The sequence below is a fragment of the Mercenaria mercenaria genome, chromosome 4, assembly GCF_021730395.1.
Source record: "Mercenaria mercenaria strain notata chromosome 4, MADL_Memer_1, whole genome shotgun sequence".
Classification (NCBI taxonomy): Eukaryota; Metazoa; Mollusca; class Bivalvia; order Venerida; family Veneridae; genus Mercenaria; species Mercenaria mercenaria.
In genome coordinates, this window is record NC_069364.1 from 55,054,281 (window position 1) to 55,075,152 (window position 20,872).

The window sequence follows — 20,872 nt, forward strand, 5'->3', positions numbered from 1 at the left end:
CCTTTGAGCTAGGGGTCTGAAAGTTGTGCATGACACATCATCTTATTATGAGGTACATTTGTGACAAGTAATATTAAAATCCCTTCATAGATGGGAGAGTTATGGACCGGACAGGAAAAAAGCCCTGTTGACCTTTGACCTCCAATTGTGACCTTGACCTTTAAGCTAGGGGTCCAGGTTTTGCGCATGACACGTCGTCTCCTCATGGGGAACATTTGTGCCAAGTAATATTAAAATCTCTTCATGGATGGGAGAGTTATGGACCGGACAGGAAAAAAGCCCTGTTGACCTTTGACCTCCAATTGTGACCTTGACCTTTGAGCTAGGGGTCCGGGATTTGCGCATGACACATCATCTTCTCATGGGGAACATTTGTGCCAAGTAACACTAAAATCCCTTCAAGGATGGGAGAGTTGTGGACCGGACAGGAAAAAAGCCATGTTGACCTTTGACCTCCTATTGTGGCCTTGACCTTTGGGCTAGGGGTCCGGGTTTTGCGCATGACACGTCGTCTCATCATGGGGAACATTTGTGCCAAGTAATATTAAAATCCCTTCATGGATGACAGAGTTATGGACCGGACACGAAATTGCGGACGGACGGAATGACAGAATGACGGAAAAGCGCATTCCTATAGTCCCCGAAACTGGTTTTCAACCAGTAGGGGACTAATAAAAGAGATTAAAAGAAATAATAAAAGAAAAATATCACATTAAAGGTAGACACTTAACAGGAAAATTGCGTGAAAAAAAGGTAGTAACATAATGGCTGACTCAAACAGCTTTTTTCCCTGTAAAGCTACTTTACTTTCATTGCATTTTTTGTTGAAATCATATGTTTTGTGATCACAAGTGTCAGTTAGCTTGACTTTGCAAGTAAATAAAAAAATTCTTCTAATGTCATGCCCTTTCTATATAGTTATGCCTGTACAATGTGTGGATGGCAATCACATAGAATACTATCAGCTTCATGTCAGATACCATGCACATCTAACATTGTACTGATTTTTTTTTTCATTAATGACAGTGTTATTAACACAATTCAACTCAATAAATACTTCATAGCGATTTCACTGTAGTCTGTTGTATAGGTGTACACCAGTGTAACATCATACCAGCTGTGTAACAATACCAGTGCTTACAGATATTTCAATAATTTAACAGATATTTCAATATGTAAAGTATTATCATTATTACAACATTTTTGTTACAGGGAGTTTTTTAACCTTTAGCCTGCTGGCAGCAAGTGATTTTGCCTTTGTGATCAGTGCAGACCATGATCAGCCTGCACATCCATGCTGGCTGATCATGGTCTGCACTGTTTGCTATTCAGTCAGAAAATTTTCAGTGAACAACTCTTTGAATAATAAGTAGTACTGCCCAAATTGATTGATGGACCAGTCCATTTTAGAAATTTAGCAGGGTAAAGGCTAATGTAAGTAAATTGCAATACCTATGGTATTTCTGCAAGTTTTCACAAATAGTATCAGTGCACTGGAAACAGGTTTCTCTACAAATAGTAGTATTGATGCCAGTCTTGACCCTTTAGTCTAGATCTGGCTAGTCTATATTCTGGTTTATACTGTTATAGTATGATATATAATTATTTTCTTACACTTCATAACAGAAATAATTAAAGAACACAGATTTCAATGTGTTTAATAACTTAACTATGAAAAGATTTCAAAACAAATAGTATCATTAAGTGTGGCCACTACAGAGTAAGGTAAAAAACAAAACAAAACAAAAAGTATGTTTTGCAGTTTTCACTATAAAAAGTGACATTAAACCAGTACACAGATTTTGAATGGTTCGCCGATCAAAAGTGAAAATTATCTGCCGGAGATGCAAAGGCAAATATATCTGACTATTGACCTGAAAGCCATTCAATATGCGTTTTAGTACATGGTATTAGAAATTAATTTTAATTTTCTATTCCTTTCTGACTTTAGTCCAGCTAAACTGTGATGTACTATAGACTGGTTTATAGTACAAGTTATGTACTGGCAATTTACGTAAGAAGTCATGTAGAAACATCTTTATAGAGTCTTCACTATAAATAACAGCATTAAGCCAGTGCGTATCCCTGGCTACCACACTGTAAAGCCACTAGAATCTTCTCCTTGGTGAGAGCTTTGCTGGGATAATCTGGCAGCCTCAGGAAATTAATACTGAAAATATAAAACAAGATAATTTATCTCAAACTATAAATAGGTGCAAAATGTACATCATTTCAGAAATTTATGATTTATTTTTGGATCTTCAATTTTGGAAAGCGTCCGCAGAATTTCAAACAAAATTTATGCAAGTTAATAAAAAAATCAAAAGATGTATTAAGAAAACAATGCTGGTGGACACATTCAAGGTATAAACTATAACATACCATGTACTGGCAGTGGGTAACAGATCTTGTGTATATGGCACCAAACTAATTGAGAACTTCTGTGGTCCACCTCCTCCTGTAAGTTTACTGAAGCCGCCAAATGGAAGCCGGGAACTGGAAGGTACAAGAACAAAAGAAATAGACACAGTCAGGTGTGGCAATAAGCTGCTTGTACTAATATTTCATGTAATATTTCAATATACAGCATAGTCTAAATTTACATAACTATACTTGAGCCGTGCCATGAGAAAACCAACATAGTGGTTTTGCGACCAGCATGGATCCAGACCAGCCTGCGCATCCGCGCAGTCTGGTCAGGATCCATGCTGTTCGCTAACAATTTCTCCAATTCCAATAGGCTTTAAAAGCGAACAGCATGGAGCCTGACCAGACTGCGCGGATGCGCAGGCTGGTCTGGATCCATGCTGGTCGCACACCCACTATGTTGGTTTTCTCATGGCACGGCTCACTTAGCTTGTCTGTAGCCACTATCACTATTCAGTAATTTAACAGCACTGACACATCTGAAGCAGATATTAGCATGACTATACCTATATTTTCACAGAGACATCACCCACAGTGCCAATATAGGCTTAGGAGTGCTAGATCTGTGTAAGGATTGTCACTGCAATTTGATGAGTTGTTCATTATATACAAAAATAAAATAACCATTTCTCAGATGCCCAATCAGTTAATCATATAAGATATTACAATTTTTTTTTTTATTATGATGATACAGGGTAAAATGGTATCAAAAATAATATTATACGTCCCTGGCAGTGCAAGAATCTGGTTATTGTGCCCGCTTCTGATTACAGTGCCTGCCTATGGTTATTTTCCTGGGTTACAGAATTCTGTCAGAGGTAATTTTGTTACTATTTATGTTAAATAATAAATGGTAAATAAACAGGAAGTTAATGGTCGACAACTCTTAATCAACAATTTTTAAAAGCAGAAAAAGCCATGAATATGCTCAAAGGTTTTATTAATTTTTTCTGAGGCTTCCATGGCCAAGTGGTTAAAGTCACCGCAAAACACACAAAATGTGGGTTCGAAACTTTGATTTCCATGTGAGGAAGCCATCCAGCTGGCCTGGAGGTGCACCTGAGGTCCTGGACTATGAAAAGCTGCAAAAGTCACCATAAGACTTAAAAATGTTGGCATCATTCTAAACACAGCAAAAAAACCCCAAAAAACACTATTTGATTGACAGTATGCAACAACAAAATGTGATATTTATTGACATTACCTTCCAGTAACAAATTGTAACATTAACACTTTCTCTTGCTCTGTAAATTCTTTCAGTATTTCCCAGAACCACTGAAAATACAAAGTTCTTCATACAGCTACTTATCTGCACATGCAAAAATAAATCTGACTTGAAAGGGCCAAATCTGAAAAAAATATTTTAAGTTTTGCTTCTCGTGCTTTTCAGTTTATTTTGTTTTCATGTATCACTGTAGCAAGCCATTAAGAGCTCCCATCATTGAATTTAAAGTTCCTGAAATGTTAACCAGATGTGTGTCTATAGGACACTGGTGCCCCCACTTCCTGTCACTGTACATGGTTTCATGACTCTTGGTGAAATATTATTTAAGATATATGCAACACTTCGTGTTTTTCACTAAGCCAAGGACCATAACTCTGGTCTGGCTAAGTGAAATCCTAAACAGAATACCTGGTGCACAACTTCACATACTATAATACCACCCGTTAATGTTTTAAAACTCTTAGTCAATAAATCTTTGCGATGCAGGAGATGCAATCTTGTATGTCCTTTATGCATACTTTTGACTAAGTCATGGGCCATAACTCTGTTCTGGCTGAGTAAAATCTCCAGGTGCATAAATTCATTTGCTGAATTATATTCCTACAATGTTTCATAGTTCTAGATCTCATACTTTTTGAAATACTCAGCATTTAGGCACTTTCTATGCATATTTTTGACTAAGTCAAGGGCCTTAACTCTGGTGTGATTGTGTGCAGTCCCACTTAAAACACCAGGTGCACAACTTCACATGCAATGACAATCCTGTGCGATTTCAGGACGCTGGACAAAATTCTTTTTGAGATATGCATGACACAAATTCAGATGTACTGACAGACAAGGGCAACTCTGTCCCCTTCTCCCCCAAAATGGGAAGTGGGGGGGGCAGCATAGATGTGCCATAGACTTTTTCTGAGGCTTCCATGGCCAAGTGGTTAAGGTCACCGCAAAACACACAAACGTGAATTGTTCATTTAAAATTTTAAATCTAAATAATTTATTCATAAAATTAGTAATGAGCACCTAGAAGTTAAACAGATTCTAAAATTTTTGTGTAATAACTATCTCCCTTGATTATACTGGCGGCTAATAGTGATACAGTGAAATAGTGCTCACTTGAGCATCATTGGCTGGAGCACCCAAGCTCCCTCAAGCAATGATACCCAAGCTGTCTTCCTTATTATTTCTATGTTTAGACTGCTGGTCACACTGGATAAACTTGAGCTGTTTGCTCTTCACCTTGCGACCTCGAGCAGTGTGAAGACAAGGAGTAAACAATGTTAAGATTCTTGCTACATGATCCACAAAACTGAACTGTATATAACTATGTTACACAAATATAAAATCAGCTTTATGATCTGTGAACAGAATTCAAAAGCATTGTAAGAAAGTCTTGATTAATCTGCAGTATACATAATGTCAGGAATAACCCTCAAAATGGTGGCCAGGGGAGATCACTCTTGTCATGAGAAAAATCACCTTTACCTTCACTGCCTTAGATTCTGTAGTGCAGTCAATGTATGTTGTATTATCTTTCCAGTCTTGTATATCTATTTCTGGTATCCCTGACAACAGCAACTCCAGCTCATACTCGTCAAACAGTCGAACGAGTTTACGTGGAATGTATGCATGGAAGCCAGACAAGAAACTGTCAATCTGAGGTTGTATTGCACGAGTCATTCGTAATTCTGTGACTAGTTGCACATATTCTGCCTAATAAAATAATACCCGTTTTAAAACAAGAGTTCTAAAAGTCAAAATATATAAATATCCCAGAAGTGTAAGGTTGCAACAGTTACTGTTAATTACAACCTTATAAGACATACATTTTAGAGGTCAGCAATGAAAAGGTCATGACATGAACATAAAATCATTATAATTGTGTAACCCTTTTCGAAGATATAAAAACCATTTATAATATAAGGTTGTATCAGTTACTTTTACCCATTTTTGGCCAGGTGTAGAAATATCTGCCAGTGAAAAGTTCTTATCTGCCACTAACAACCTTTTAAGATTGCATAATTTGTGATTTTAGACAACATTTTATAGGAAATAGGCCATAAGTAGCAGATCTGACTTTTATCATAGACAACTGTAAAAAGGCATATATCAATTTTTTTTTAATAACTTTTGCTCCATAAATGTATGACATTTGGTACTGTTAGATAAAAGCTTTAGTTATGAGGTTTCAATACCGATAGGAGCAGTTCCGGTGTGAAAACCGTAAACAAAATTATTTTTTTTCAGTTTTCTCAAAAGTACTCTTTTTGTTTTTTACTTACAACTTTTTGGAACATCAATAAAGCAATCAAAGCAACTCACTCTTGACTTTTAAAATACTCTACATATTGAGTGAACAATCAGGCAATTTGCTCAATTCTGAATAACTCAATCAAGGGCAATAACTCTGGCGATTCTTATCATAAGTTGAACCTTAATCTTATAGACAGATTTCATGTAAGTAATAATGAAAGCAAAGTAAAAATACTCCAGTAATTCAGCCTACTGTCTATTTTCATAATTATCATGAATACAGGGCTGAAACTGTTGAGATACTTATACCATTTTGATGGCTATCAAACTTGGCCTAGGTTTTATATAGAGATGCAAAATGGTATTTTTAAATATTTTTTAAGAATAGATATTCCAGTAACCGAGTGTACACTATGAATTGTCTCTATAATTTCTGATACCCAAGGATCATAACTCCAGAGAGAATAAGATTATCCAGCCGGTTATCAAACTTGGCCTGCCAAGATATTATGTCCACTACAGTCTGACTAAGTTTGCAGAACCTTGGATAAAACCTGCTTAAATCATTAAGCTACTGAGATGATTCAGATGGTTTTTGAACTTAGATGAGGTATTATGCCAATAAATATTCTGACCAGCTTCTGTGACACTTGGCAAAGATGTTTTGCCCATAAACATTCTGACCAAGATTGTGAATATAAGAGAAGGACTGCTCAAATTAGAGAGCACACAATATTTGTGATGCAGCTCACCCACCTTAGGTCATCCTATCATACATCATGCCTTATGGGAATGTAGTACAATATTTTATTTCCATAAAAATGAGCAAATCTACGTTCTCCTTTCCTTAATTCAAACCCGACACATCAGAATTAAAGAGCATTATCACACTTCAAGGCTGTTCAATGATATGAAATGCTTTTACATTTTGTAAAACCATTTCATCAAATACAGAAAACTATAAATCAAGTGCTTTATTTCATCAGTTAAGTTATTCCACAGTTGCATGAGTACTCATAATAATTTATTGCACGACTATATAAAAGTATAAACTTACTGACTTGGAAACCATTCAGTAAGTGTTGAACTATAGATCAACTAATAGCACAAATGAGCCACACCATGAAAAACCCAACATAGTGCATTTGCGACCAGCATGGATCCAGACCAGCCTGTACATCCGCCGATCTGGTCTGGATCCATGCTCTTTGCTAACAGTTTTTCTAATTGCAATAGGCTTTGAAAGCCTGACCAGACTGCGCAGTTGCGCAGGTGCATCTGGATCCATGCTTGTCACAAATGCAGTATGTTGGTTTTCTCATGGTGTGGCTCAAGTAGTGCTTGGGCAAATTGTTTTGACTGCTGGCCAACAAGCCATTCGATAAGTGTACACCATTAAATAAAACATCAATATGTTATATAATTACTTTGTTCTTTTCAGTGACTGGTATTTTACTGCCACCTGGTTTTAGATCCATCTCTTCCATGTACCCAAACACATCAGTCTCCACAGAGAATGTCAGATCTAGTCCAAGATCAGTAATGTCATGGTCCAAAATCCACTGAAAATATCAAATAGGAACATTTGTCCAAACTGCACTTGACCCATATTTGTCATGGGCTATATAAATCAAAACATCAGTCTCTTTAGAATAAGATTTACACATGATTGTTTGTGAGCCAAAGTCTACTAAAAAAACAACAACATGAGATCCAGATTCAGAGAGGTAATGCCATATTCAACTGTCAGAGGCCAGTCCATTCCCACAAGTGGTTACTGAGATACCAGATTATCTACAAAAACTTAATCAAATTGGGATGCTGATGCCGACACCGACACATTGGTGAGTCCAATAGCTCTTCCTATTCTTCGAAAAATGTGCTGAAACGATGGCTATAAAGCATAGTATAAAGACCAGTCCTCCAACATCTGATTGGTTACTTTTGGGCAGTTTTAAAATTGACCAATCGCAAGGCTGCATTCTAAGACTGATCTCCAAACTCAGTTTTATCATGGAGTTCTTCATCTTGAGCTTACAAGACTTGACAATTGTTATATTAAACAAAACCTACTTGTAAGTTTTTGGCATATTCTGGATCTATTGAGACAACATCTGTGTAATTGACAGGTATTCCCAGGATATGCTTGTAGAAAGATCTTGTAAAATAGGCGTTGATAAGCTGTTTGTGATACAAGGCCAGGCCCAGACACTGACCAGCAAACCGGAAGTAGTTGAGATGGTCAGGATTTACTGAGGAATTACTGTTTGGCTGGAACGTACTACCTGAAAGTTAAATAATGCTTTTGCTTGACTTACATTTAATTATTAACCTGGCTCTTAATTAAACATAAATGTAAACAATACGAAAACAACTCTAATCTTAATCTGGAAGTAATGAAGAAAGTAGGGCCTTCAAAACATTAAAGTAAATGGTCACCACAACTGGAAAAGTTCTGGAGAAAAAAAACAGTTGAAACTGAATACCTTGAACTTGCTTACCTCAAAATTCCAGCTATCTCAAATCCAGTGCCAAAAACATGTGCACAAAATATGAGCCGTGCCATGGGAAAACCAACATAGTGGGTTTGCGACCAGCATGGATCCAGACCAGCCTGCGCATCCGCGCAGTCTGGTCAGGCTCCATGCTGTTCGCTTTTAAAGCCTATTGGAATTGGAGAAACTGTTAGCGAACAGCATGGATCCTGACCAGACTGCGCGGATGCGCAGGCTGGTCTGGATCCATGCTGGTCGCAAACCCACTATGTTGGTTTTCTCATGGCACGGCTCATATCATTTTTAAGTCTAATTTCGATTATCTTCTGGTAAAATGCTCTGTCCCTTGGAGTACAAGTTACCGAGTTTCAACAGTAACTGTGTCCAGGAAGTGGAAAATGACTAAAACAAGTTTTTTCTGAATTATATCAGTACCAGACAGAAGAATCATACAGACTTATTCAATATGAATAACACTCACCATCGGCTGACTGGGTAAACAATGCATAGTCTGGATTAAGGATTTCTTTTGACAGAACATCAAACCATTCTCTCACTACTCCCTGACCCTGGAAACATGAATCAGAAACAAGGAAAATAATTAACCTTTCACTGAGAAGATAGTTTATATGCTTAACCTTTTTTAACCACCTGCTTTGCCTTGTCTATAGACTTACATACATTTTAACTTGGTTACCTCAGTTGAACTCGTTTGAGCCTGCCTAAATTTAACTTTTTTGGTTTACCTTAATTTGTTCTAGCTATCCACAATTTCATTCAGTTTGGCTTACCTAAATTTGTTTACCTAAATATGAACCCTGCTTTGTAATAAAATGGAAAATCGGTGAAGTTCCTACTTCAAGTGGTCATATTGACTTTATATAAAATGTGGTTGTTACACTGTTTTTGCAATGAACATAAAATATATATTAATTTATATAAAATCCTACTTACACAAGAGAAAGTATCACTAAACTTATTATTTTGATTACCTCCCTTTATTGTTTATCACTATATCAATATTGACACAAGTGGTTTTCTGGTCATTTAATTACTATGAATACTCTCTCTTTGGCCAAATAAATATCTATTTTTAACATAAAAATTCAAAGTCTTATGGGGCTTTGAGTAAGCAGTTATTTATAAACATTTTTGTTACCAATTTACATCTTTACAGGTTATACTCATTAAAAAAGAACAAAAAGTTCTATTATCTATAAAGAAGTACTGACAATGTAAAGTACATTAATTTTAACTCATTTTATAATCAAACTTTTACAGTATATTTACCATTCCTTCCTCACCATCAAAGCGAAGATTGAGCATTCTTTTCAATCTATCTGGACTCTTCTTTAAAATTTGTGAGCAACTACTTTGGAACAATGCATCTGCAAAACAGATATAGAATACCAGTAACCACAATATCTATGACCCTTTCTACCTGGGCCTCACCAAACCATTTAACCCTTACCCTGCTAAATTTCTAAAATGGACTGGTCCATCATTCAATTTGGGCCATACCACTTATTATTCAAAGGGGTGTTCATTGAAAATTTACTGACTGAATAGTGAACAGTGTAGATCAAAAATCTTGGCCTGCACTGTTCACAAAGGCAGAATCACTTGCCACCACCAGGCTAAGGGTTAACCAATAAATTTTTTTCATTTTTTTTCAACTATATCACATTTGATAACATGCTTACTTTCTAATACACACTCATATATTCATACAACTGAAAAATGTTATACATTTTATACAGAGGATAGTTGTTTGTTTCAGTGTATGATCACCAAGACATCAGATGCAATATTCTAACAAGTGGTGCAGCCACGTCAAAATGAAAAATATGGTATTCAAAAGGGACAGGTATTTTGATATTGCATCTTAAACAAACAAATCTTCTTTTCATTTCATGTTCTTAAAAATTTCAAAAACTGTATCTTTGTAATTCACCTACCACTCATACTTGTCCTGCATTTACTAAAACACATGTCCATTCTTATCTCTATGCCAAACAAATGTATTTATTCCTATCTCTATGTATGCAACAACTACTACCAATATACACTAACAAGCATATGTTTTCCCTACCTCTAGTTATGAGCAATGCTTCCTCTTCCTCCTCCATTAGTGGTTGTGGAGAGTTATCTGACCCTGGTGTCTCTACTTCCAGGTCTTTACTTAATTTTTCATAAAACCAATTTCTTCTGGATTCAAATGGCTGAAAATGAAGATTCAATATAAACATAATATATTTATGCCTACTTTAAATTGGGTACCATTCATAATAGCTTTATTTTTGCTACTTTGTGAATACTGTAAAAGCACATATTTTCGCTTGATCAAAATTTAGCGAATTTGAAATATTGAGCATGTTTGCAAGGTTTCCAGTTTCCAAGTCCATAAAGAGCCATAATTCAGCCAAAATAATTGACAGAGTTATGTCCTCTTGCCTACAGATGGAAATCATGATCAACTTTATATCTGTTTTGATTATGAATGCTAATTGTGCGAGTTGCTACGATTTTGACACTTTTTAATTGGCGCCCACTTTTCTCATTGAATATTTCACAGTTTTAAAAAGTTTTGCAAATTTGGGGTCATATAATTATAGATAACAGGGTCGTTAATTGGCACATGATCACTCGCTAATCTCCCGAGGCATAGACTGCAAATTCGGTCACCATGGTAGCGCTGTTTGACACGTGTAGGTTTCACATGTAAGGTAAGAAGTACTAGTAGATCTATTCCTGTGGAAATTATGATATTTTGTGTTTCAAAAATTGAAAATCCACGAATTTATGTCCCCACGAAACAGCCGTTTTGGGCAAAACCACGAAATTTCATGCCGACGCAATTAAATGATTTCACAGTATGTTCACAGTATGTTCAATGAACCGGAAAGATTTTTTTAATTTCCACTATATATACATATAGGGAAAAGTAACCATGTCCCCTGGCAGCCATGTTTTTTGACGAATATATTTAATCAATCTTGCTAGAGGATGACATAAGGACCATTTGAGTGAAAGTATTTCGAAATCAGACAATTAGTATAGGAGAAGATGTTGTTTAAAGATTTTTTCTATTTTTAGCTATGGCGGCCACTATGTGCAACCCAGCAAAACTGTTTGAACAACTTTGGTAGAGGACCATCCAAGGAACATCCATGAAGAAGGATGACGGACACAGCATGATCCCAATACCTCACCATGAGCACTTTGTGCTCAGGTGAGCTAAAAATACTCCATCCATCACAATAAGCAGGTAGTATATGAATAATTGCAAACAAAAAATCTAAATTTTACCTGCTTTCTAACAATAGGCAGGAAAACTGTCATCATTTCTGGTACATCCAGCAGGAAATGAAAATGATCAAATATCATGGTTGGCTTTCTGTGTAATGGAAACAAATTTATCAGCTGGCATTTGCAATGATTTAACAATGTAACATACAGGATATAAAACTTATCAAGCCTGGATATGTTATAAATATTGATTGGGTGTACGAGTGCTGCATGAAGATCTAGCCTAAATACCTCTGATCTCAACAAAAGCAGCAAGGTTATTAACACTAGTTCCTAGGTACATTCAAGTTTTCTACTAAATACATCCCTCTTTAGGTTTTGACAGATTCTTAGCTACATTGCTATCTTTTCTACAGACTGAAACATGTTCATTACACCTATGAGAAAATCCTTTCCTTAGAAGATATTATCTCCTTAACAATCAAATCTATTAGAGAGACTGTAAATCAACTGTATGTGTAAATTTCTCAAGGATTATCTAAATACCTTTTTTATACATTTTTCATATATGAACATATAACTGTGAATCGATACCTTTCTACTAGGGACATCAGTAAAGCTTCATTATCACCAACAAACTGTACAAATCTTGCTGAGGTGCTGAAATATATTCAAAGCATTCACTTATTGCCAGGTTTTAAGTATCACTGAAACTCGGTTTCTCAAATTCAGAGGTACCGCAGTTTAACTTAAAATGTTACTTGATGCTGGTGCTTTTTTGCTAAATGTATAAATGACATAGTATTACACATTTTCTATTATACCTCAATAAATGCTAAATGCATATCCTCCACTGTGTTGGTTTCTTTTTATAAATGTTAAGATGCATTGTTTTCCATTTAAGAAAATAAATACTTCATCCCTGTGAGGGAGATATGAACAGTGTTCACTCCTCAGAATGTGAACATATATTTCTTGGGGTTAGTATTTTTCACATACCATCCTATATTTGCAACCCATAATCAAAAAGACTTTGCTTTGATACAGTGAGATATTAAGACACCAGATGGAACTCCAAACTAACTTCCACTTAATCAAAATCACAATACTTCAGCAGAGTAAAAATACATACATTTACAAGGATTATTTAGTATGTATCTAATTCAACTGTTTTTTTATAAAACTACATACCACACCTATTATAAAATATATTATTGTATACTTACTCTTCAGTTGAGCCACTGTCACAGGTACATACTAGGTAGTATGCATGGATCACCCCACACAACCTTGGTACCATTACCTCCAGTACATCAAGGTCATGGCCATCTACAGACAACTGTTTCCTTCGACGTACAGCACTATCCTTCCCAGCAGCACTTTCGGTACAAAGGTGCAAGGATGGGTTGTCCATGGTAGCACCTTTACTGGAATTTTTAACTGCAACAGAAAGAGAGCATTATACCCTTAGAACATTTGACCAAACATTTGTGTTTATTATAGAATTTACCTTAGCATATGTGTATACTTGTGAACCAAGTGACCTTTCATACATTTTGGTAGAGAGATATCTTGCAAACATTTCTGTGAAAGTACATCAAATTTTGACAGCTGGTTTTTACAGTGAGACTTTTTGTTTTTCCTTTTGGTTGCCTTGGCAACTAGAATTGTGAAAGGACCATTACTATTAAGTTTGGATAAGATTTATCCAGCACTTTCAGACAAGCCCCCACTCCACACACACACACCCCTCTGTGCTTCCAAATAAACACATGGTATCAGCCAATGAAGTTTGACTGCTGTGTGTCCAAACATTTTCTAGTTATTGACAAAAATTCATTTCAGCCTCAAAAAAACCAAACTGTCCTTAACCTTTGACCTCATAACCCTATAAACAATTGAGGTCATCTCCTGACCAAAGACGGACAAATTCTCCAGTTATTCTTGACCTTTGACAAACTGACATCCAGGTGATCTGCTGTTAAGGCCAAATGATATTAAAAACAAAACAGGTCAACCATACCATGAACACTGTTCACAGCCTGGTTTACAGCTTGATCCTCGGACAGGGTACCAGCCCCAGTCTGCTCAGAGGCCACCTGTAGGTCTGGTGGTGCTGATTTAGCATTACGCTGTGAACCATTAGCTGTCTTAGAACACTGAACTTCTTCTTTCACTATGCTCAGCCATTCTTCCATAAGTTGCCATAGCAACTCCAGAGGCTGTTTATGAAAGAAACAAACATTATTGATATAAATGTAGCTAAAATTAAACATACCAGTAATTGTGTTTTGCCGCTTGATTTATACTACCAAAGGCATACTGCGTTAATTTAAGAAAATATTCCTCTTTAGGTCATCGCACATCAAGCTTTCATCTGTGGAATTTGAAGCAAATCAGGCTAATAGTGTGGGAGGAGTTGGACACACAAGACTTCTCTATATAATCATATAGCAAAAACTACCAAAGAGCCATAACTATGGTAAAAATAGTCACAGAAAAAATCCTTCCTTTATATTCATCTACACATCTTGTTTCTTCATCGGTGAATGTTTGAAGTAAAAATCAGGCTAACAGTGCGGGAGTTGGTCACACAAGATTTTAGGACGTATGGACATACATATGTACAGACAGCAGCACACTATATGCCCAACACATAAATGTTAGGGGGTATAAAAAGGGGAATAATTTTGACAAAATAATAGGAAGAGTTATGTTACTGGTCCTGAGGTCATCTCAGTATGCTGAATAAATGAGTTAATTTTGAAAGCATTAAGCTTAAGTTCTTTTAGAGAAACATGTAAACTTTTGTGACAAGGACACCATCTGCAAGGCTGACAAAATCGTGACAACAAAACTTTAAATGTTTTTAAAATTTCAAATAATCAAGCTTAAAGTTAGAAAATATTATGACTTTGCCATATTTACAATTCAAAGTAGTAATTCAAAGCACCTGGAAAGTTTTGAGCAAGACATTTTCTGCTTGGTCAGCACTGATGATATTGTTGTTACTGTAGTGTCGAATCAACTTGGAATATAACTGTGTAAGAATCTTTACACAACGCAGTAAGCATAAAACTTGAGACTCTGCATCTGTTGACATGCTGAAATATATTATGTTACACAAAATTAGGCAACAGGTCAAACCTGTGTAAGAATCTCTACACATTGCAGTAAGCATATAACATGAGACTCAGCATCTGTTGACATGCTGAAGTATATAACATTACACAAACATTACCAGTATATATAAACTATGTAAACATCTTTAAATATCTTAGTAAACACATATCACATTGAAATATACAACATTACATGGAAATGACCACAATTATAGATTTGGAGTTACAATCATCTAAGACTTTGTAGATTGAAAACAAAGAGTTAAAGGTATATCTAGCAGCTACCACACCAATGGTATCCATATTTCAATCTACTCACTCTAGAAAACATAGGTCCAATTCTAAAATGAGTCTGTGAGTGTTTTTTTCAACACAGTCTGAACAGCCACTGTGAGGCTACTTCTTGTTTGTTTGTTTTGGGTTTAATGCCGTTTTCAACAGTATTTCAGTTATGTAATGGCAGGCAGTTAACCTAACCAGTGTTCCTGGATTCTGTACCAGTATAAACCTGTTCTCCGCAAGTAACTGCTAACTTCCCCACATGAATCAGAGTTGGAGGACAAAATATTAGAGACACAATAAACTATATAGTCATCACGGAGAACATTTGTCTCGAACTCACAACCCCGCGATCCATAGATCTGCACTCTCCCTACTGAGCTAAGCGAGTGGGATAGGCCACTTCTTGATTATTTCAAAGAATGAAAGAAATTAGAGAGAAACAAGGAGCTGCGTTCAATAAACGCTTGATGCCCCCGGTGGCATCCTTGTCGATATAAAGCAACCTAAGTTCAAAACGAGGTCAAAGTCAAGGTCAAACTGAGGTCAGGTGATGTTTCAAGATGAGGAATGGTCACAGGTTACATCTGTATTAGTATCAATTCATTCTTGTAAGCGGTATTGATGCTAGATGAAACGGTCCCATTTGGTTAACCAAGAGATGGCCCATATAAAGCAACCTAAGTCCAAAATGAGGTCAAGGTTAAGGTCAAACTGAGGTCAGGTGATGTCTGAAGATGAGGAATGGTCACAGGTTACATCTGCATTAGTATCAAGTCATTCTAGTAAGGGGTATTGATGCTAGACGAAACAGTCCCATTTGGTTAACCTCGTACAGATGGACGGACGGACGAACGAATGAACGGATGGACGGACAGGACAATCAATATATGCCTCCCGCATCAGTAGATGCCGGGGGCATAAAAATACTTTGAAAAATTATATCAAATAATCCTATTGCTTCTGAAAGTAATTACCTTAAGACACTATGTCCAATGTTGGTTGCGTCATGAGCTAGTGCGGAGAACACTTTTACTGTCAGGTCAAGGTCATTGTGAACACATAAATACTTTAGCACCTTCAAAACCTAAAAGAAGAACATCAATAATGCTGGAGTTTGCATACTAACTCTTAATCTTAATTCATATATGAGAAATTTGCTTTTATTTTCATGCAAAATGTGTAATGGAATTGATTTGCTTTTTTATCATTTTCAGACATAAAATTTCTAAAAAAAATTCCATCTTCACACCACAACAAGTAACAAAACTTACACTTTTCAAAATAAAATTTCTAGACAGCAATATCGAACAAAACAACTACAGAGGTTCTAAAAAACCAACCTTCCTTTGACTGATAATGAGATATAAACTGAATAACGTATGATTCAACAAAGTGGAAAGAGTCAGTAACATAAGACGCCCATTACAATTAATTACAAATATAAGTAAAAACTTTTGAAAAGGTGTTGAAAACTTCTGAAGTCTCCAATATTACCATTGCTTCATTGATGTTTTTATTAGCCACCATGCTGATGAGATGAGGGAACAACTTTGGCCAATGTCGGATCAGAATATCACACGTCTCACTGTAACCGCCCTGCAAAATTTGAGTATAACTGTTTCTCTTCACAGAAGTTTACATTTCACTCCTTTATTTTACCAGTGAATAAAATATGAACTATTTTATTGTGACTAGAATATAGTTTCTATGCATAATGATTAAACCGCAAGTGATTTTATCATAATTTTGAGAGACGTATGTGTAGTTTTAGTACTGTGTAGCACTGAAACTGTTTGTATAAAAATGAAATTAAGTTAAGTTACACCCAAAGGGGGTAAAACAAGGCTATTGTCATGTACAACAAAATATAGTTTTTTTCCAATATGCTGAAACAAGAAATGTAACAGATTGTATTAGAATGTAGAATACTGATGACAACACTTTCATAAAATATTATAAAATTATGAATACAACCATGTTCAACTGAGAAAATGGAAGAGCAAGTTTCTACAGCTTTTTGAGGCTGATCAGGATGTAGTAGATTTTATTTTCATTTTCTTTCAAAAGACATCTCACAAATCATAGCTTTGTTGAAAATCTGGTAAAATGTCAATTTTTAAGCATGCTTATTAATTTTCTTGGTGTTTTTACATTAATATTCGGCTACTGTAAAGTCATCAAATTTGACAGGCATACAATTTTGAAGTTTTCTCCAAAGCTGTGATTTTGTAAGGATGCACATTTGTGGATTTCTACTTATAAAGATAATAAGAATTATTCATTTGGATTTAATATTGTGGATCAATGCATTCACAAAAGATAGTCAACCCCCAATAAATAATAATCAATATTATAGCTCACTTTTGTCTACAATGATAATATCCCATTAGCCAAGAAAGAGATCTTTTTGACACATGACCAAGGGAAAGTGACTGTCAGGTTTGTGACCACGCTATTTTGAATGTCATATAAGGGCAAATAACTGCTTCAATTTTTTAGCCAAATCATGAAATGATTGCCTCCCTTGTACACATATAGTCGTGACTTTTACTACTCTACCTCGTTGGATGGTTGAACTAAATGAATTAAAAACATTTTTTAGCTTTTTATGTACTTAATTTTGTTGGTATAGTAAAATAACTTTCTCTTTCACCTCTGGTGACATTCTGCCCTCGGGTTAACAATATCAATGTCACACACACTGCCATATGATATTTTTATAATATTCCTACCTAATTTATATAAATTGTTCATTACATCAGTTCCACAGTAAAGCAATCGTGCTGGAGTGAATTAAAAAAAATTATTAAACATAGGAAAAATAAAACAAATAAACAAACAACCTCTACACAGAGTTCGAGTGGAGTTTTGGTGTGGGTGCGATCACTACCTCCCTGTCTACCTCCTGCAATATCTTCCTCCTCACCACAGACAGGGGTACTGACTGTTGAAATCTTCGCCCCTTTCATCAACAGGAAGTTGGCTGTGTCATGCTGACCATTACTAGAAAGTAAAATAATAATACTGTCAATGCTTGACTATTCAAGAGGCTTGTCACCAGAGAAGTTAAATGAATACAAAAGTTGGAAAAGAGGCATAACTTATGAAAAACATAAAAATAAAATTAATAACAGAACCTGCGCAGTGCATGTCAGATAAACTGTGTGAAGTTTAAATCCATTCCCATTTTTAGTGGTTATTGAGATACTAACTTACATGAAACAAGAGCTGTCATTAAAGGTGACAAATGCCCCCACAGCACCCTGACCTTTGACCTGGTGACCCCAAAGTCAGTAGGGGTCGTGTACTCAATAAGTACTATCAGCATGTGAAGTTTGAAGGTCCTGGGTGCAGTGGTTCGTGAGTAAAGTGCCTTCATGCAAAAAGTTAACACTGTGACGAACGAACGAACTAACGAACAGACAGACAGTTGAAAACTAATATGCCTCCCTTTGGGGGCATTAAAAAAAACAACAACAAACATTGCTAAGTAGAAAACAAGGCTTAACTTTGTTACAATTGTTGTCCATAAAGCAAGGCCCTCAACTATTCAACACCTTCTAAGTCAAACAAGGGCCAAAACATGGCAAGACTTATGTAAAGAAGTTATTTCATCAAAATTAATTTAAAAAAATATTTCAAAACTTTTTTTATGGCAAAAGTAACAACTTGCAAGGAAAATTTCAACCAACTTTTTTAAGTAAAACAAGAGTAATAATTTGAATTAATTTCAAACAAGAGTTCTTTAACTTAGATATGAATGAATATTTGATGAGAAAGTTATTTTACATGGTTTCAATCCAATATTTGTAGCCGTTACTAAGACAGAGCTTGATGTTGCACACAATACTTTAAAAAAATGTTCTAAGTAGAATAATGGTTGTCATTTGTATTAAATCCAACCAAGAGTTACCGAACTTGATTATTTCAGCAGGTTTGATAACTGAGTAGTATTGTGTTCTTATTTTTTCTGGACCAACTATAAGAATTTATGATTGGCAAAGTTGTACCTGCAAGCAAAATGTAATGGTGTCCATCCAAAATTGTTTGGTCTGTTGACGTCTGCTCCATGCTCCAGAAGACAGAGTACAGTCTGAAATAAAATTAAATATCATGAAAACTGCTAATGTGAAAATGACTTGTACATATCTAAAGCTCAGATACTGTATTTTTAACATCAAACTTTAGAAGGGTGAACTTTTAAACAAAACTGTTTTCAAATGTGGTTATATTCATAACACAATAAACTCACCAACTCAAACATCAATTGCTTAGAATAGATCATATATCGACAAGAGACCGAAAAATTCAACAAAAAAACATGTTTTTAACACCATAAACCATTTTAAAGAAATAAATTTGCTTTATATACTTACCATGAGATACCAGTATTGTATCAAGAACTCTTTTCCTATTTATAGTAACATGAAGTCATTTTCCTAATACACCAATCCAACCCTGGTATAGGTCAAGTTTCCTTTAAAGACTGAAGTTTTTAAGTGGACTACCCAAGTTTTACAAAATTTGTCACCTACATGAAATTTGCTGTTTTTATAACCCATGCTTCAACTCTGAAAATCCTGATCAAAATGGCTCAGATAATAACTTATCAATTGCAAGGTAATATTTATAGGTTATCAGCTTTGTATCGGGAAAGATGCATACCGTATATTCACGGCCATAAGTCAAGTTTTCAAGGATCAAATATACAGTTTACATTCTTGGGTCGACTTATGGCTGCAATATCAAATGAAAATAATGTTTTTGTCATTTCCCAACCGAGCGCCATGTTTGTCTTGTATAAATATCGGACGCCGTATCCACCCATTACCGGTATCGGCAAGACTGTTCGTAAAATAGTGACAATGTTTTCTTATGCAAGTTATATAAAGTATAGTGAAAAAGTTGCAATGACATTCGTTTGTAAAACAATAAATTAAATCTTTTTAATTATTTTCAAATACAGTATCGAAAAGCTTTTACCAGGCATTTGTAAAATTTTTTTTTTGCAAGTTTCGGCAAGCGTAATTAAAAATGAAGTAGGAATGACACTCATTTGTAAAACAATAAAGTCAATCTTTCGTAAAGCTTTTACCGGGTATTCGTTATTTTAATCCGTGTTCGGCAAAAAGAAATTTTTTGCAAGTATCGGCAAACATTATAATTAAAAATAAAGTAGGAATGGCACTCATTTGTAAATCAATCTTTTTAATTATAAAAATATAGTATATCCCTTTTTATCCACGTTCCGCAAAAAAAAAATTTTTAGCAAGTATCGGCAAACATAATTAAAAATACTTTGTTTGTAACAGTAGAACAAAAACGAACCGAGTCACTAAATAGGTACTGTCCTCTCAAGTTAATCCGTGTGAATAACATGACAGCTAGCAGGTGCCGAATCACCTCAATATCAAAAGAATTGGCGGCTCTTTTATCTTTTGTCAAAGCGACATTCACACTGACAAAGCCTGCGATTAATGATATGCACAAAAACACTGCACCCCGTGAACCACCACCAATCAGAAATATTTACTCAGTCGTTTGGCACTCCCATAACCAATCAAAATTTATTACTCAATGTCAAGCATTTTTTCATAGGTCGAAGGCGTGTCTTCAGTAATTATGCACATCAATTGTTGTAACAGTTTCGTAAATATGTTAGATACCTTTATGATGAATTCATTCTTGTATTGTATATACCCCTCGACTTATGGCTGAGGTCGACTTACGGCCGCGAATATACGGTAAGTTTTGCAGCGGACATATTGTGCGACTTTTGGAACGCAATATTCTTTTGCTGAAGAACGAGCCTTTTAACCTTT

General features: G+C 35.5%; 1 protein-coding gene across 3 annotated transcripts in view; it reads right to left on the bottom strand.

Moving 5' to 3' along the window:
- Nucleotides 1-1,642: 1,642 nt before the first annotated feature.
- The window catches only part of LOC123551777 (E3 ubiquitin-protein ligase HACE1-like), a 38,430-nt gene continuing 19,200 nt past the window's right edge, over nucleotides 1,643-20,872 (bottom strand). For all 3 annotated transcript variants that reach the window (XM_045340973.2, XM_045340972.2, XM_045340971.2), the window contains 18 exons: nucleotides 19,061-19,143; nucleotides 17,894-18,053; nucleotides 16,545-16,646; nucleotides 16,025-16,134; nucleotides 14,600-14,750; nucleotides 13,670-13,868; nucleotides 12,873-13,086; nucleotides 12,241-12,306; nucleotides 11,707-11,794; nucleotides 10,490-10,619; nucleotides 9,688-9,785; nucleotides 8,879-8,966; nucleotides 7,976-8,187; nucleotides 7,330-7,464; nucleotides 5,135-5,362; nucleotides 3,632-3,702; nucleotides 2,383-2,496; nucleotides 1,643-2,170 (listed from right to left, as the gene is read on the bottom strand). In XM_045340973.2, the coding sequence (XP_045196908.2) occupies nucleotides 2,068-2,170; nucleotides 2,383-2,496; nucleotides 3,632-3,702; nucleotides 5,135-5,362; nucleotides 7,330-7,464; nucleotides 7,976-8,187; nucleotides 8,879-8,966; nucleotides 9,688-9,785; nucleotides 10,490-10,619; nucleotides 11,707-11,794; nucleotides 12,241-12,306; nucleotides 12,873-13,086; nucleotides 13,670-13,868; nucleotides 14,600-14,750; nucleotides 16,025-16,134; nucleotides 16,545-16,646; nucleotides 17,894-18,053; nucleotides 19,061-19,143 (2,352 nt within the window). In that variant the 3' untranslated portion in view covers nucleotides 1,643-2,067. The remainder of the gene's footprint in view (nucleotides 2,171-2,382; nucleotides 2,497-3,631; nucleotides 3,703-5,134; nucleotides 5,363-7,329; nucleotides 7,465-7,975; nucleotides 8,188-8,878; nucleotides 8,967-9,687; nucleotides 9,786-10,489; nucleotides 10,620-11,706; nucleotides 11,795-12,240; nucleotides 12,307-12,872; nucleotides 13,087-13,669; nucleotides 13,869-14,599; nucleotides 14,751-16,024; nucleotides 16,135-16,544; nucleotides 16,647-17,893; nucleotides 18,054-19,060; nucleotides 19,144-20,872) is intronic.